Source organism: Chamaea fasciata, unplaced genomic scaffold (genome assembly GCF_029207755.1).
Source record: "Chamaea fasciata isolate MVZ Bird 193981 ecotype frontalis unplaced genomic scaffold, bChaFas1.0.hap1 SCAF_11, whole genome shotgun sequence".
NCBI classification, from domain to species: Eukaryota; Metazoa; Chordata; class Aves; order Passeriformes; family Sylviidae; genus Chamaea; species Chamaea fasciata.
Genome location: NW_027094096.1, coordinates 17,061,132 through 17,079,901, shown reverse-complemented (window position 1 = coordinate 17,079,901; position 18,770 = coordinate 17,061,132). Strand labels below are relative to the sequence as shown.

Here is an 18,770-nt window from a genome sequence, read left to right as displayed (position 1 = left end):
TCTCTGCACTCCATCTGCTTTTTTGTCAGCTTTAGAAAAAAAAGAATTTTAAAAAAAGACATTAAAAGGGGACAGTAATGGCAACTTTCCAGGGAGCTCCTCACAAGTGTGAAAGCTGATAAGGAAGAAAGGAAGCACACATAAAAGCAGAGTTCACCACACATTTATGAGCAGGAGCCAACATAGTTTATTATACAGAGTTTGAAGCTGACTATCTACCACAAACAATCAAGTGGACACCATTGCACCCATCTGAAAGAAGTACATAGATGGTACCACACCATTTAATTTTGGTCAACTGTTCCCCATATTGGTTCAGTGAAACTAGGCCATAAGACAAAGGCAGATTTAGCAGGGTCACGAAACACTTTTCCTGCTGTGTCCACATTCTGGCTCCTGGAGCACTTACCTTGCGTAGCTGCTCTATCAGCTCCAGCTCCTCCTCCCGCTGTTTGGAGTTTTGTCTCACTCGAGGGTCTGCAGAATCATTAGCAGAAGACAAGGCACAGGTAGAGGATGAAGCAACAGCTAAAACAGCAGCATGAAGGAAAGAAAATCACTAAGCACAGTTTGGCTCTGTGTTGTTTGCTACCGCACTGCACACCAAGTTCCAGAATGGTTACATTACATTCCTTTTCACAATTTTCTTTCTTACTTTTGATTATTAATCAAACTAATGGTCTACCAACCTAAATGAGATGTCAATACAATTACCTCATTGTTTAGATTCTGATCTTTCTGTTGGATAATAGTCATGCACAAATGATGACAAATTTTGCCACATGGAGTGTGTAGAAACAGTTCCGTCTTTCTCCAAAAATTGCAATTCTGTTACAGGCTATTGGGCAATGCAAGAATTATCAAGTTGTGAAAGCTTGCGTGGCAAAGGATGAGCAAATTCTCACACTTCCACAGATATGATAAAAGAATATTGGACAGCTCCAAATAAAACCCTGTTTGTTCACAACGTGAGTGATGTCATCTGTCTACAAATGAAATTCTAAAAGTAGTTTGATGATAAAAAACACTGCAAGTGTTACCCCAGCTAATGCAGATGTCAATATAATGTAGCAAAACTAGCTGATTTCTGAGCTATATAACCTACCTTTCTTGGCTTCATCCCTGACAGCTGTTCGGAAAAGGAAACTCTCAGGTCGCTGGGAAGGGTTTCTATAGGAAGGCGGGGCTGCATGGCCAGGATATGGAGGGGAAAGGTGGACTAAACAAATGTGGAAAGGCACAGGAAAGGAAGGAGGAAGAAGGAAATGGTTAGAGTTTAAATAGGAAATGGGTACAGCAATGTGGTAATTAAAAAGAAAAAACCAAAAATTTTAATGTAATGATGACAAAATAAATTACAGCCATGCATGATAAAAGTAAAGCAGGAAAAGGCACTTCCAAGGACACTTGCATGCAAAGCACATTCCACATACCAATTCCAACAACTGTTCTCACTCTTGCTGAATGCATCTGTTTGCCAAAGCCTCTATGAAGGCCTAAACCAGCCAAAAGCTGTGCTCTGCCTAAGGACATGCTTCATCCCTGTTGTCTCTTCCCTTGTGTTTTTCCAAGGAGACCCAAGAAATTGGGTAAATTCTCACACACAGCAGTGCAACAGGCAGAGGTGGGAACAGATGTTCCCCTCTCTTCATTTGACAAATAAGCAAGCAGGCATTTTGATTTTATTTTTCAGAATTTTTTTCCAGTCCCTGTTACCTGTCTGAGCGGTAGGTGAGCCAGGGGAGATGGTAGATCTGTCATCACTCTGTGAACAAAAAAGCAGAAGAGTATGAATGGTCCTAATCTGGAAAAGCTTTAACTGCATTTTAATTTGCTGTGTTTTAAGAAAAGCTCCATCCATCTAAATGTGTGATAAATAACCAGAAATAAGAAAAACCACTGTATGTTGCTTCCCAAGTCTTATCTCTGCAGACAGTTTTTTTATTTTACAGAAATGACACAACTGCTTTTTCTTTCCTTGGGAAAAAAAAATGATGAAACAGCACTGACTATGAAATGACAGACCATTGTTAACTCTTCCAACCCAAAGTGAAAAGTTGAGGAGGGGACACCAAAAAACAGGTATTAAGCAGCGTGCAGATTTGGCAATACAGCAGCCCCAACATGGATACTTCTCTTTGACACCTTTGCTAATGCAGAACTGCTGAACATCTGTCCCCAGTGAAACACACTGTGGTTTCATCACAGTGCTTACACAGACTAACGATTTCTTGTGAGGAATGCATTCAGCACAGCAGTTGCCACAGGAAAGAAAGAAACAGGCCAAGAATACAAGTGCACTTTTGATGAACTCAACTTGATCAAGAATAAATCATCTTGTACAGAAAAAGCAATATCAAAGACAACCAAGAACCCCGTGGAGCAGAGACTGGTTACCATGTTTTATAGATCAGGCCTCCTGTAGACACAGCCTAAAGCTAAGATGAGGTAATACCTACTACAGTTTAATCAGGTGAATCAGGTTCATACCCTACCTGAACTTTTGATCAAATGCTGACAGACTAACACCTGTTAAAACCCATGTTTGGATCCAAGATTTTTTTGTTGGCTCTAGTGCTGAATGATAATACAAGAGATACCTTGACAGGACTGAAGGTAGAGGCACTAGGCAGGGTAGTAGCACAGCTTTCTTGGTTCAACCCTGAGAGTGACTGAATGCAGAAAGAAAGAGAAGGCAGTGGCAGAGTTAGTGAGTAGCTGACAGGTCATACACAAAGGTGGAATGCAGCAAAGTTAAAAATGAAGAGGTGATCACGATCACATTCTCAGAAACACTCAACAGGCAACACATAAATACTTGCTGAACTATAGTTAAAGCCTTCCTACCCTCCTGAACTTTCTGGGATACACAGTGCTTCTTTTACATATATAATACAGTGACATTAAAAACAGAATTAAGAACAGTAAGTGAGGCAAAAGCTTCTTTAGTAATACCTATGTCGTCAGAAAAAAAGAACTTTTACCCTACAACAGTCCATTCTAGGCCACCACTAAAAATAAATAGCTTTACTTTTAATGGTTTGGAGATGTTATGCATGTCTGAAAAATCAGGGAACCCATATACAAGTGGCTCAGTAATACACACTTTGTATCTGCCACAAAGACTAAAAACTGGTCCTTGTGATTACACACAAAGTAAATGAGATTTTGTGGGTAGAATCTCACTCTTCAGGAAGTGAGATCAATGCCAGGATTTACAGTGTTGCCACAAATAAAGTACAGTCACATTTCACTTATGACCAATATCAAAACCAGCCAAATAAACAACTTTTCCTGTTTATAAAACAGAGGCTGTAGTTGTGCCCATCTGTCACTGACAAGTGGATCTAGAAGGCCAGATCCTGTGTCCTATTGAAAGCACCATCAAACACTTTAATATGTGAGGACTGAATGGCTCACTATGCTTTCTGAAACAACATTCAAATAGCAAAGTGACAGTTCAGCAGAGGAAAGAACATCAAATGACACCTAGAAATTCTACAGGTAGGGAAAGACACATCTGGGAGTTAGTTTTTAAAACATTTGCAACTATTCTGCCACTTCAGAACAGCACAGCCAGAGGGACTAGAAGGAAAGGTTTACACTCAGGGCAAGCCTTAAACACAAATGTTTTTAGGCCCTGTACAGACTTAGAGCTGATCCTCAAGACTGCTTCTTTCTCCAGAGCAGGACAAAGCCAAAATGGTGTGTTTTTTTGGTTTTGTTTTTGTTTTTTTTTTTTTTTTTTTAAACGAGTTTCAAATATTAGTTGATTTAGACAACACATTAGGTTGCACATGAGAACAGTAAAATAAACCAGAACTAGGTGGGCTGTAATATCAATGTATCTGCTTATTCCTGTATGAAAAGAGCAGGGCAAGCTTGACACAGACTAACAAGAAGTGGTCACTATGCACACATCCAACAGTGGGCAGGGAAAGGGACACTGCACAGCACAGGGAGGGACAATCACAACACCAACACACCGCATGCTCTTCACCTGTTTGCGAGTGCCTGGCCTCCTTTTAATGGTATTGGTGTTATTGTCAATCTCAAACACAAAGACAGGCTCAAAGCCATTCTGTCAGGGACAGCAAGGAAAGAAAGAGAGGTAAGAAAGGAAGAAGTGAGGCAAAGAACGACTGTGAGAAAAGGCAGCCACAACACCAAAGGAGCCAGGATGCTGCAATTCAGACTTACACCACCCTCTGCACATGCTGCACGCAGTGTTTAGGTCTAGCACTCAAGTCACAAAAATTTCCCTGTGCCAGAAACAACTGCAGATACAGGGAGTGCCAAGGGAGAGCCCAACCAGAACTCTGCATGAACCAAATAAGGATATTTTAAAGGAATTCGGTTGTTAAACAAACATTTGAATACACAAATGAATGCCAAGGGTCTGAGAGAAAACTCTAGGGTTAGAAGTTTGCATAAGTCAAGCCCGGCTTACTTTACCCATACCATTATTATTTGTAACACTCTGGTGCTTAACCCAAACTTAGTCTTAACTTAAAATGTTTCAGAGATCCTATGTGCTAGCACTAATATGACTCAGGCCACATTGGAGACCACAACAAGAAAACAACACAAGGAAGGGAGCACAAGGCAGCAATGACACAAAGATTGCGAGAGAAAGAGGTCACAGCAGCTGCCTGATGCTTCTGAAGTATCTTGTGGGCTTCCCAACAGAGAAACCGAGCAGCAGTTAGAGAGGATGTTTTGGTTTTTTCCCCCCTTTGATAGTACTGACCTTGTAAGGGACAGTATTGGAGAAAAGGAGAAGGTATTCGGAGAAAAATGAGGTTTAGAAGCAATGAAGGCTGAAATCATTAGCCAAGTCTGAAAGCTTGGGATCAGCTCTACAAGTAATCTCCATTGTAACAAATGGAACTATCCTCGTGAGAACAGCAAAAGGTTCTGACTAACATAAAACTTACTTTCTAAGACAGGCCAGTGATTTCATTTCTTCAAAAACATTTTAGCCTAGTTATCTATCACAGATCAACCCAAAGAAATCCACCACAGTGTGCAATGAAGTTCTACATCCAGACTCCACTTCAAATTACAGGTATGCAGGAGGAACTACAATTAAACTGAACCATTAACATTCACAGAAGGTATGGGCAATCATTCTGGGACTTCAAACCAGCAGTCCTGATGTTGTTTATAAACAGAAGGAAATGGTCAGAGTAACCTGTGCAACATGAATACATTTTAATTCTTATTAGTGATTAAAGACAACAGGATGACCAAAAGAAAAACTAAAGATTTTTAAAAGGAGATTCACAACTTAAATCTTTTGTTAAAGCAGTAACAATGCAAGAAGAGCAAAGCAGTAAAATAAAAGCTCACTTGTTTTCTAACTACATATTAGATTCAGTACTTTAAAAAGCTTTTCCTTATGTCCTCAGAAATTAGGCCGAGCTAAATTTCAAACCCATAAGGATAGGGAAAATGTCAAATGAAATGCAATAGAATATAAAAAAGATAAAAGCAATGTAAACTCTTACAGTATTTTTAAAGCAAACTGATGACCATTTCCTTAACGCTGAACAAGTTTTTACTTGTTTACTTGTAAAATACATTTGTGTAAACAAAAAATTGAACAAATTCATGAGCTAGTATGGGCCTAATGTTCCAGTTACAGTAATTGCTAGAAACAGCTGCCCTGGCATAAGTGATCATTAGGCACACTGTGGATTTCCACCACAGAAGAGAGCTGCAGATCACAAACCCCAGCATTTCATATGCTATTATAATTTAAGTGCTGCTGAAAAATGTGAGGAACCAGAAGAAAAATGAACAGAGAAATTATTGCTTTCAATCCTTCCCTGACAGCCTGCTCACTCTTTTTGTGAAAGAAAAGGATGTTACTCGGTTAAAGACAAAAAAGGAGACAAATAACAATGGAAGACAGTTTCAAAGTAATTTCTGAAAATTCTATATCCTACTTTGCAACAAAAGTCATGTGATCAATCAAATAGAAATGGAGTTCTTACAGGTGTCTTTAAAATACATTCCAAAGATGAATTCACTGACAACAGGGAATTATCCCAAACCAAACTACTGCTGTTCTCCTGCTTTTTATGACCTAACTATAAAAGCACATTTTAATATGCTCATTGATAGTGATTTCTCTAAACAGCCACATGATTATTAAATCTCTCTAACATTTTAAGCTTTCTTTCTCACCCAAAGAGTCTTATGAAAGCAGGAAACCCAAAAAGTCTGAATAAAGACACAATAAATATCGTGAACAACACATTCAGGAGAGAGACACACTAATCAAGAGCACTGCCTAAAGAAAATTTAGGCAGATAATGGAAGCACACAAATCAAGAAAACAAATTCTAGGCATGCAGTCATGCAACAGCAGGCAAATCAGGTGTATTTTTAATCTTCTAGACATGGATTGTGACACTAATTAGATTTTTTAGTTATGCTACATTGCTAAGACGCCACAAAGGAAGAAATAGCATAAAACATGAATTATGTGCATACATGTTTTTATTTTTGGTAAGTGTTCAAAATAGATGATTTTTAAGACTATAAACAATAAAACTGTATGAGGAGTATTTCATGATTTGTAGCATTCGTAAGTAGAACACTTTTTTTTTGTGCCAAGAATTTCTAACCCCCATGTGCAGGACACAGACAAGTTAAAGTAGAAGGGTGTACTAAGCATTTAAATTGCTTACTTGACACTGAAGAGCACATCAGTTATGAAGCAAGCTGAATGGAGAAGAAATCAAACCAGAACAACTAGAGGTGAATTTTTCATTTTAGAAACTGTTCTTTACTATCAGTAATTTTCTTCTGGTCTCAAAAAAAATACAAGCTTTAATTATTTTGTGGAAGAACATCATTGTATTATTAGCAAATGTCTGTCAGCAAAAGTGTCAACATATTCATAACATCATAGTTCATAGCTAAGCTACTTTTCAAAGGAGATGGTCATGTTTTATGCTATTTAGATTAGCTGTAAAACAGTTGGTGTAAGCTGAGACAATCATAACATGTTGTCATTTCTATGCTCTAGAATCTGCCACAGACAAAGGTCATTACATGCAGGATCTTACCACTAACAAGGCACTATCATCAGTATGCTGAGACCTTCTGGATGGAAAGGGACACTGGGAGGTGGGAGAGATGGAGCAATGTCAGAAACACACACAATGCCAGAAACACACGGTATGTGAACAGACAGACATTTTGGAACATGGACTGCTTGCTTGTAGCACTGTGAGGCTCTTTAAAACAATCCATCTGTAACTCTGCAGGAATACACAGCCACATGACCCAGGAATGACAGTGCAGTCATATCACTTAAGGAATCGATTATTCTGCTTTCTGGGAAAAATACAAAACACTATGCATTCATAGTGCTTACTCTGGTCGAACAAAGAACCTTTTAGAAGAATAAATTAAGAACAGAAAAACATTAAAAAGAAAAAGGAGCAAAAACTATTTCAATTACCCCATGTTTTGGTAATTTTCTAACAGGAAGAGTCAGTTGGAAAATGCTGCTAAAGAACTATCATATTTGTTACAATATTAAAAATTTTGATCTGATTAACACTACCAAGTGAATTATCTTTCTCTGAACAAAAGTGGGGATGGGAAGCAGTGGAAAAGCTGTCACTATGCAGAAATCTGATGCAGAGAGTGAACAGATGTTATTGGCTCAGCACTGTATATTCTAGAAGACTGAGCTTTGTATGATTTGTGCTCCTGGTTTTGATTATAAAAACTATATTATTATAAAACTATAGTAGAAAAAACTTAAAAATAATAGTTATTCCTTTTTCTGACAGCCCTCAAAATTCTAAAGTTTAGTATTTCTGGGACAACTGGTGATCTAATAACCAGGAAACTGAGAGAAAACTGATCAGTGAAGGATGACTGTGATACAAACTTGACTGAACATTCCTGTTAGAATATAAACAGTACTGCTCACAAGGAGCAGGTTAAAATGGAATATAAAATGTATTTTCTGCAGAGAACATAGAAAACGTACAAAAACAATAAAACATCACACTTTGACAGACAATCTATGCGAACAGAAGAAAATACTAGACTGACCCCATTAAAAAAACCCCAACCCAAGGCTTAATAACATCTGAAAAAACTATGCTATAACCCAGTTTTGAGGTGTTTTCCACAATGAGAAAAATAACTCTGATGGAGAGCTAAGAATTTAAGTGCTGACATCCCGACTAATGCTCTTATTGGACTCTTACCTCACTATCCATTGGACTTTGTTTCTGAGGACTTAAGGAGGCTTTTTGCTACACAGGAAAAGAAAAAATTAAATTCAAAATAACGTCACAGAGAAACAGAAGCTCAGAACAAACCAGCATAGTTTTAAAGTGTTTTAAATCAGAAGGCTTAGCTTTTAAATAGAACATGCATTGGGGAAATCGCAAATTTCCCTGAGCTGAAACTTCCGTAACATTGGTAAAAAAAAATCAGCCTTTATTCTGCAATCAAACAAACAAAAATTTCAAATTATCCATATGGAAGATGCATAATAAATCCAAAATATAACCGAAGGCAGGAATTTAACTGCTGAGAAAAAAGTGGTCATGAATAACAAAGGAAACAGAAGAAAAATACCCCAAAATCAATCCCAAACCAAAAAACCCAGGAGACTCATCAATGAACAACATGTGTCCTATAAGCTTAATCTTTAACTAAAAGACTCCACTGAATCTTCAATGAGCAGCTTTACTACAAAATAGTGCCAGAGGCCCAAGAACAGTTATTGTTAATGAAAAGCCTAGTTTCAGGCAGCTAAGACCTTTTTTTCTAAACTAACTTTATACATTAAATGTAAGCAATAAACCATTCTTTGCAGACCACCCTAAACCCAAAATAAATATTAACCATAACATTTCTTATGAAATGACCAGGTGAGATTCATGTAAGTGACCAGAGCAACAATCAGTAAAACAAATTTAAATCAACTATCATAAAAATAGACTGGCATGTTAAGCAGAAAACTTCATACTGAGTGCAGAGACAGAGAAGACTCAGTGTTCAGAGTGAGTGCCTGATGTACCATAGGTCTGCATCCATGCTTTACCCAGAACTAACTTATTTTAATATCACAAAATAGCAAAATATATCAGGCAGCATAATATTTTTTTGTGTATTATTATTTCCTCCCTGCCAAATTTGTCTTCAAAACTAAACTGCCTCTATGTCTGCTCAGACAGAGGCCTCTTTCTTAAACCACTCCTGTCATGTCTATGCAAATAGAGAAAATGAGGTGAAATATGCAAAAATCAAAATTCTTTGTAACAATCATATTTGGGGTAAATCTTCCATCTTCCTCCCCAGTTCTAGCTTTGCCTGTGTTAAGCTACAACACCAACACTTAATGGACTAAAATGCTATTTGTCCAAATTCTTTATAAAGTGCTAGGAGTGTAACATACAAGCAGTAATTACCATGGCAGTTAGTTCTAATTAAGGGATTTAGAAAAGATAAAAGTATAGAGTAGGTAGTAAAAGGAGGCACCTTAAAGTCAAAGACAGCTTCTCTCTGAATCTGCTTAGTTCTCATCCTCTCCTCCTCATACTGAAGTGCTGCCAGCTGGGCCTCCCGACGAGTACGCTCAATGTGCCGGCGGTGCAGCTCAGAATCCGTGTTAGGCACCTGCAGTCAAACAGGGCATCAGGCTGTGAGGTCAGAGCTGCAGATGGGTTATGGAGAAACAGCAGGCCACGTCTTATAGATAACATCAGTTTGGTTTTGCACCAAACTTATTCAAAACTGTTCGAAATCTATGTGTTACCTGGGTGTGGTGACTTGATAGCGAGAGAAAATAAGGTGAATCAGGCAGGGGTCTAACAAATGCAAAAACAGAGAGTAAGTAGATTTTTAATCTTAAATCTAAACATTTTGCATACATGAACTATCAGTGACACTCAAGTATCCGATCAAATCAGAAGAGTAACTGTCTATTAAGAGCTGTGATGATGATTTAACTCACTGTGAATGACAGATTTTGTGAAGTCATTTCTATTTCTTCTCCTGAGTTGTAATAACATTTTTTTGCAGCACATGATGTACCAGTGGGATTGTACATTTGGCCTACTACACTGAGACACTCAGTACTTCATACCCATTCTCTAAGACTAACCAGACCAGGAATTTTTCACATGATCCTCATTTAGAGGAACAACTGGATAGTATGGTTATTTGAAGGAGGGGAAAACAATAAAATGAATCAGCAGAAACACTCAGTTTCTTTTTCCCTACCTCTCTGTCCTGTCCACAAAACTCCTTAGTACTTGGTGATGCTCTCTGTCCTGCATCAAATTTAGAGTTTCAGGTCTTCGTAATTCATCTGTATCCCTGCAGGTAAGACACCAGGTGGAAGGGGGTTTGGCCACTGATGCATATAGACTACTGTCAATTTAATTCTACTCTAGATTACAACTGTTTTTGTGAGAGAAATGCCCAAACAATTAGCTTCAGATAATCACAAAAGTGAAACCTGGACTAAAGAAATCACACTGAGATACCAAGTCAGTTTACAAGTATTGCAGTTTGTAATTAAACATAACTTGCTTAATTAACAATGGCTTCAAAATACACAAAGATGGATTCTCTCTTTTAAGACAATATTTGGGTTATTGCAGGCCTTATTCTGCTCTGGAAAGAGCAGAATTATTTTTAAACATCAGGATCCTTTGGTATTTTCAGCACAAACCTGCTCACCCCAGCAATCAGGTGACTGTCAGTGACACAAGCCCTCAAAGTCACAAGGTAAATAAGAAACCATCTGGCTCTTATCTATCACATCAACCATAAGAGAGAAATTCTGCCGTCACTTCTTTGCTAGAAGGCAGCTGTTAGCACTGAAACAATTCCCAAGGTCCACAGTCTACAGCATGTACCCTGACATGTTGCTGCTTAGAAAAAAAGCTGATGGAAATCAAGGAGCTCACTCTTGACAGCCTAAACTCTGCGACCTTCGCTCCTGGGGCAGCCATGGAACACAGGCACACTTAACCATGCATTTCCAAAAAATGTCAGTCCAGCCGGCTGTGTGCACACTTAGGGCCTTTTCCTCATGGAGATGAGATGTGGAAGGCCCATATGTCACAGGTCTCTTCTGTAACTTAAATTAGCACTGAAGCACATGACAGACCCCATTACTTAGAGCTGTTTTGAACCGACAGGACTGGGTTCAGCCCAGCGCCAAGAAGTGTGTTCAGAGCACAGTACACACAGCTTTGTTGCATCAGGAATGCACCACAGTCTGTCCAGAGGCATAAACTGTATTTATTTAATTGAATCAACTAATGTAAGTACTCTTGAGATGAGGTCTGTGTTACATCCAACTTTCAGAGTTTTAATGGCTCCAGCATGCTAAAAAAAAAAAAAAAAGAGGCTGCCTGCCAAGGCATTCGCAGAGAATTACTGTGGAAGCATTTTAGAGCTTGTGGTTGCCACAAAATAAAATATTTGACTAATACAAGCTTAAAATACAAAAAATTACTCATTGTCACATGGCTGTTTCTACACAATTTTGAAGGCAATAACAACATGATCTGGTCTTAGTGCCTTAATAATTTCACTCTGCCCCAGCACAGTAAGTTAAAATTCATTCAGATCGCTGATTAACTACTTCTGCATGAAGATCTGCTGCTATCCTTAAGTGAAATTTTGAAATCACTGGATACCTTACTGAACTTCAACCTCCTTTATCATTAACATCTGTCTGTGTAAACAGCAGCTCTCCCCAGCTAACCAGCCTTCTCCTATTTCCTTCAGATTTATCATGGAAACCAGTATTTGTAAAGTCTAATTACTTCCATGTTGACCACAAATGCTCAAATAAAAAAATAAGTAAACAAACAAGCAAAAAATGAATTTTTCAAACCAAGAGCACTCACTTTTTTGGCCGAGAACCTGTAAAACTGCTATACCACTTTATACCTGACTCATGGACAGGGTAAGGAATACTGACATAGGCTGAAATAGTTACCCTCCCTTGCATCAGTACAGCTACTGTATCTGCACATATTCCCACATTTCAGAAGGCCTATTTAAATGTTGCCAAAACTCTGGAAAAATTTACACGCTAATCTTGGTTTCATTTGCTCTTTCAATACCATTTTAGAATCCATTAAAAATTGGTTTCTACTGACAGCATAAGTAATGACATACGTAGAACTAGCAGTTGTCTTTTCCACTACTCCCCTGCCCCCCAAACATTCCAAGTAAAACTGGGCTGGTTTTCTGCACAGAAATACTGTGCATACTCCACAGAATACTGAAATGCTTCAAAAGTATAATAAAGGCTCTATCAATTTTCATTTGCAAGAATTGGCTTGTTTTTCATCTTGTATTTGCTTATCTTCTTTTCTTTTAAATAGACACCCAAAATTCTTTTCAGAAACCTAACCACCCCTTATTGATACTCTGTCCAAATCTGACCTTTATTTTACAGATAGGTATTCTCTCCAATAAGTCAAGTAATCATTAAAGAACATGGGCATACTCCATCAAAATAAGCAACTTGTTTTCAGAATTGATTCCCATTCTATCCCTTATGGCCCAGAAAGGTACTTTTTAAAAGAAATTTATCGCCTACAATACCAAAACCAGTCAACCAAGAATGTGTCCTTATGGCACATCAGTTATACCATAGTATCTCTATCCTTCCTGCAAATACCTTTATCCCTTTTGTTCACTCTGTAATACAGCTTAAATCAACTATTTAATCAAAGCACAAATTAAATCACAAAAAGTAGATATTAAATCAGTTTAAAATATGCATTTTAATTATGCAGATTTATTTAACAAACTGATTTTAAGTTAAGTATTGGCATAGAATAGTTATGCCTTTTGCCACTCACTGCCATTTTTAGAATTCCAATTCCTAATTTGGAGCAAAAAAAAGCCATGCACACTTCTGACAAAGCAACAGAAAACAATGCCATTTTCTAAACATGTTCAGTAAATACATGCTCTGCATTTATCGCAAAATTCTGGATAAAATTATTGTTACCTCAGTAAACCTTACCTGTTTTGATGTAAATGTCGTCTTGTATCCTCTGTTCTCTGAAATTCCCTGATGGATACAGGCTTTACTGGTGAGCTCTAAGCAAAAAACCAGAAAATACTCAGCTAGCAATTTATTCAGAAAACTGTACATTAATGCCAAACAATCTCTTTGTCGAGCTTCATTTGTAACTACTGGTGTTTAAAACACCTGACAAAGAAGCACAAAACACAAGACAGGGATGTTCATTTCCAACCAAGCAAGCTCACTCTTATTTTTTTCTCCAATTTAAGTAAGCAATAGTTTCAAGGTTAAATATGCCTGCTGATAACTTCAGGAGTTTAAAACCACCAGTATTAAGAATCATGCAGAGAAGTTCATGAAGGAATAAAATCTGTATTGAAATGTAAATACATTCTTTGGAGTTTAACTCTACAAGTGTACAGCAGTGAAGACTGAATTTTCAGAACTGCAGAATAAAGAAGCTGATGGTTTTATGACGTTCTAAAGGCAGGTCCCAGAAGGACTAAGAAAGCAAAACATGGGATTAATAAGAACACTTTAGGTTTAATTTGAGCAATGAAATAATTTACCCTATTGGGTACAGAGACATATTGCCTTTGGTGTTATTTAAAAACTTCCACTGACACTCATTAACACGGGAAAATAGAAACTTTTCAAGACTAAGTTGCCAATTTCCACTCATGCCTGCATGCATGATGCTATATTGCAGTCAGGCTTCCTAACTAGTAGAGTATTCTGGACTGTCTTTAGAGAAACCACTCCTTCAGTTAAAAGCAGCTTAATTCTTATGACAAGACAGACCCCAAGGAGTAGCTGTTGTGATGCTGACCAATGCCTTTTCCCTATCTACAGCAAGGAGTCCTTGGGTTGCATTGCCTACAGTGGATTTTTCTGAGTTTCGCTGTCTGTGTTTCAGCTTCTGTGATCTGACACTGAATTTATGAGCTTCGCAAAATGAATGCATTTCTCATATCTGTGTGACTGATTTTAAACACAGTAATATAAAGTTAACAAGTTAGGGACCAAGCTCCTACATGAAAGCTAAAGATCCACTTTATTTTTCTTACTTCAAATAGCAAATATCTTTATGCTTCAAAACACATAGAACTTTGAAAGGACACACCTGAATCACAGCACCACAATTACTGTTCAAGCAGAGCATCCACAAAGATTTTTTCAGTCAAGTTACTCATGTAGTCTGTACAGTGAGCCATTGAACTGTGTAAATGTCTACCTAGGTATTAAATTAAGACTGACAAAACACAGAAGGAAACACGATGTGGCAAAAAATCTGTTTCTATAGGTTCACTTTCCAAGGACTCTCTCTGGAAGTGTAACATCCAAATGACTTAACAGGCAAGAGTTTTCCCGAGGGTTTTGCAGGGGTGGATGAATTGAATGAATGGGAGTAAAAGCACCACCTCATTGGAGATCCGCCGCTGGTCAATGTATGCCATGAACTGGGAGCTGAGGCTGTCTGGGTCCAGGCACTTGGGCTGCCTCACCTCCTCCTCCTCCTCCTCTGTGGCACAGCTGTCAATGTAGTCAATCTGATCCAGATCGTGTTCCACTTGACAAACATACACAGAGAAAACATTCAGTTAGATAACCCACAAGAGAGGGAAAAACCCAACAAGACAGCAAGGTCAGGAACTAAGGCCTTGCTTTTTCTGTCATCTGGGAAAGCTCAGCCTGAAAGCTCTTGGATTTTGCCAGACCCACTAATGTTAGATAAAAAAATTTTGAAATAATGATAAAATTTATGCCTTTTAAAAAGCAACAAGGAACATGTATCAAGCAGGTAGTTTTATACTGCTGGCTGCAGGTATTTTTGCAGTGACTGAAAAAGTAACTACTGTGATTTCCTTTTCAAAACTGAAAACTATGTATCAAAATTTTCAGCTAGTATCAGGACTGTAAAATGACCTGCATACACTTTTGAATATTTTCTCTTTGTTTCTCTGTCAGAAAAATTAGAATGGATATGACAGATCCTTCTACTAGAATTACTACTACAAGAAAATAGAGAGCAGCATATCTAAGTTTTCTGGATGCAAATACAATAAATATAAGAAGTCTATGTGTAGATAATGAACAACACTACAGACAACAACAAAATCCCTCTAAAACAATACATGGCACCTGCAATTTTATTTTAAAATAAGAATGAAAAAAGAAATTAGGAATCACTGAAATGAGAGCAAGAAACAGCACAGTTTGGCTGGTATTGATTGTCCTTTGTGTGGGAGATATTATGTAGGGCAATTTTTTCACTTGTCACTGCTTTTCCACATTCTGCCCAGGGATTCTGAGAGTCATGACATTGAGCAAATGCCCCTGGTGAAAAATACGGCACTGGGGATGCAGCGGAAAGCAGAAGTTCCCTTTCAGAGCACTAGAGCTTTTTTTTTTCTTGACACTCTCCTCAAACTTGCTCCAGACTCTTGCAGACATTCTTCTTTACTCCCCCGTCCCTTTCCTGCTTGTCTAAAACAGACTTCTCTTTGCCTCACCACACAATCTAGCAACTGTTACAGCCAAAGCCACCCCCTCTACTACTACAACCATCCAAAACTACATTCCTATATACTGTGGCTTCATTAAATCTCCATCTAAGTTTCAAATCTTAAAAACCCCCCAAAACTCCAAACTCCCCTCTTTCCAGGCTTACTTATTAAATAATGATAATCACAACAATAATACAGAAAAAGGTGAAAGATATTAGTATCTGTGTTAGTTCCACAAAACTGCAAAGCATCTGGATCTCTGACAGCCACATGCTATGGTTTGTGCCCCTCTCAGATACACCTACTCATAAACTGATCATGCTCTAGCTTAAAAGTCTGTGAGGCATTTTGAAATCCCTGGTGTACAAAACTCAAACAACAAAATGAAGTTAGTCTTGGAGGCAGAGCTGGCAACACTACCTGTTATTAAGTCTGCCCAGAGTCCCCCATGACACCATATCTTCAATTCTTCTAACTGCCAGAATTTAACTGTTTGAACTGAATTTTTCCCCATTGATGTGTGAAAGAGTGTGAGTCAACTAAAAAGTTTCAGGTATTTCTAGAAGGTGAGAGAGAAAACAAAAACTTGTGGCACAGAAGACTAAGAGCAAGAAAAGAAGATGGCAACAGATAAAGATGGGGAGGAGGAAGGAAGAAAGAAGAAAAAGTGGGAGCTGGGCACAGGACATTAGTTGTAGCTGAGAAGAGTGACACTTAGAAAAAATGAACTGCAGCCATCAGGGAAAACGGAAAACAGGGAGCAGCTGAGAAAGAAGAAGAATCAATAGAAGTATATGCAGATGAGATCTAATAAGTAGTGCAGAACAATGGAGAAGGAATGACTGAGAAAACAAACCAGAAAGACTGTCAAAATTAAGGCATATAAACAAAAGGAGACACTGGTAGCTGCCGATCACTAGAAATTAAACTGAAGGAGGGCTGCAGAGATCAAAGAAACATGGAAAGCACAATCACCTCTTGAACCTTGAGGGTGATCCTGTAAGACTGCAGACAACAACTGAGAAAGTGCAACAAAATACTGCCACTCACAAACACCAGCCCCTCCTGGATGATATTAAAGTTTGGATAAAAATCCAAAACTGGAATGAGTCACTTGTACTAGTCGGAAATATAAAATTCCCTGACAAAATTGCTCATTATGTTCTGACAGCAGTCAGCACAGAGCACTAGCAATTTACTACTGCAGTAAATTTTCCCCAGAAGCTCAAACAGCAAAACTCCATGCACTGAAATTCAGTATTCCAAAATACCATTTGAAGCAGTTGGAGACTTTAACATAGGACACAGGCAAAAGCTGACAAATTTTTCAAGAAAATACCAATTCTGCTGCTATTTGATTTTGCCTTTAACATCCTTAAAACAAGAGTATTTTTACAGTTTCCACAACATTTTTTTTGTGTAATTCCACCTAGACCCTTCTGGTTTTTTTCCTCTTTAAACAAGCTACTATCTATAGGAAACATTCTGGGACTTTAATAATGATGACAATTAATACTGCTAGCCAAAGGTCACTACTTACCTCCACCATTAGTTACAACTGCACTCCCTCTGTTTTCTTGGTACTGACTTTCTCTTTTCAGCCTCTGCTCTTTGGTGATCTCTGCCACACGTAGTGGGAGATCTGAGAACTCATCTGTTGGCTTTGGAAAACAAACAGTGAAGTCGGGAAACATTTTTCTTCAGAATCATAATTTTGTAATCTACTACTTCTTGATTTGTCCTTGATTTGTACTTCAATTGCCCTGTTTTACAACCACAAAACACTAATTTAAAGCAAAAGACAGCTATAATGTATTTAAAAAAAAATATATATATATAGTTGAGCTTTCTTTAGAAATGAGCTACCTACAGTTTTGATTGCAGTATCTGCACGTATCCCAGGATGGAAAATCCTAGCACCTTCTCCAAAATCAATCCAGGAGTACAGCTCACTGTGATACTTTTGGTCTTGGCTATTTTCTAGCTGCCTCAAGAGGAAGAGGGAACTTCTTCATGACAATAATAATCGACAATCTGTTTGCAAAGAGATCCTATTTTTCCTCTTCTAAATAGCAAACAGACTTTAACATTTTAAACATAGGAAGAAGACAAAATTTCCAGCTGATTTCCAAAGCTGAATTTTCATGTTCAGATTTATTTTACTGAAACAACTTTTCATGAATAATTACAGTTGACTCAGCATTGTACTATGATACTGTTACAAAGTTTTTATAAGGAGGATCCCTATTTTTCTCATTTTTTATGCTCCAGTAAATTAACCTCTCATGCACTGTTTTATAAGTTTCTGTTAATACCTCCAACTTGGGGGTCTCTCCCCTACAAAATTAACCTTGTTTTTTCTCCAATAAAACAAGCAATATTGGCTCAAGGCAACCCGCACACCAGCACATGGATATTATCTATGGAACGTGCTTCTAGATGCATACATTTAGTTCTCTTTCCTGTACAATACTCCACTCAACACAAATAAAGCTGCACCACTTACTTCATTCCCTGACCATCTCTTGTCTCCGCTGTCCACACTATTGAAGCCGGAATCGAGTGCTCCATATGGACGACTGGAATAGAGATCCTCGTGGCTGTCAAACACACAGCTTTAGTTACTGTGATATAAACACACCAAAAGCTTCTCATCTATTACAGAACAAAAGCAGAATAAGCCACCAAGCACACTTGAAGCATGTTCACAAGCTCAGCAAGTCTGAAAACCTCACATTGCACTTGCTACAATAGAGCAGGAGGTAGGTGCTGACAGCTCACCATCCTTGTCAGTCAGCTGTCACCTGCCACTGCCTGGCCCTCAAAGTTAAGCTGATTCAAAGCACAGATGCAATCTTCAAATGTTTCCCAAAGAGAAATTAAGACAAAGCAAACTGCAAAGTGGTCTCATATTTCTCTGTTTAGCAAGTTAAACTTTCATTTTCTACTAATTTATATGTTTTGGTTGAAAAACACCGTCAAACTTTTACATAAATAAGCATAAATATAGACAAAATCACTAAAAGCACAGAATATACTACTTCTAGGCAAAAGTGTGCAGCATGACATGAATGTCTTCTGTGTCATAATTACATAAGAAACTGCAGTAAGTTGAACAGTATTTCAGATACATCATAATATAATAACTGTAGAAGCAGAGTTTTCATTTACAGATCTTTGTCAATGACACGTCTAGACAAAGGAATTAGACGTGCCCA

General features: G+C 38.0%; 1 protein-coding gene across 17 annotated transcripts in view; it reads right to left on the bottom strand.

Moving 5' to 3' along the window:
• The window catches only part of LRCH3 (leucine rich repeats and calponin homology domain containing 3), a 62,304-nt gene that overhangs the window by 12,142 nt on the left and 31,392 nt on the right, over positions 1 to 18,770 (bottom strand). For 3 of the 17 annotated variants that reach the window (XM_066193408.1, XM_066193404.1, XM_066193413.1), the window contains exons 7-19: positions 18,059 to 18,152; positions 17,093 to 17,213; positions 14,467 to 14,615; positions 13,043 to 13,119; positions 10,267 to 10,362; positions 9,800 to 9,851; positions 9,523 to 9,660; positions 8,241 to 8,288; positions 7,080 to 7,133; positions 2,601 to 2,672; positions 1,717 to 1,765; positions 1,106 to 1,219; positions 410 to 528 (exon numbers count right to left, since the gene is read on the bottom strand). In XM_066193408.1, the coding sequence (XP_066049505.1) occupies positions 410 to 528; positions 1,106 to 1,219; positions 1,717 to 1,765; positions 2,601 to 2,672; positions 7,080 to 7,133; positions 8,241 to 8,288; positions 9,523 to 9,660; positions 9,800 to 9,851; positions 10,267 to 10,362; positions 13,043 to 13,119; positions 14,467 to 14,615; positions 17,093 to 17,213; positions 18,059 to 18,152 (1,183 nt within the window). Of the gene's footprint in view, positions 1 to 409; positions 529 to 1,105; positions 1,220 to 1,716; positions 1,766 to 2,600; positions 2,673 to 4,000; positions 4,082 to 7,079; positions 7,134 to 8,240; positions 8,289 to 9,522; positions 9,661 to 9,799; positions 9,852 to 10,266; positions 10,363 to 13,042; positions 13,120 to 14,466; positions 14,616 to 17,092; positions 17,214 to 18,058; positions 18,153 to 18,770 lie in introns of all 17 variants that reach the window. The other 14 variants (XM_066193421.1, XM_066193405.1, XM_066193410.1 and 11 more) reach the window with 14 other exon arrangements.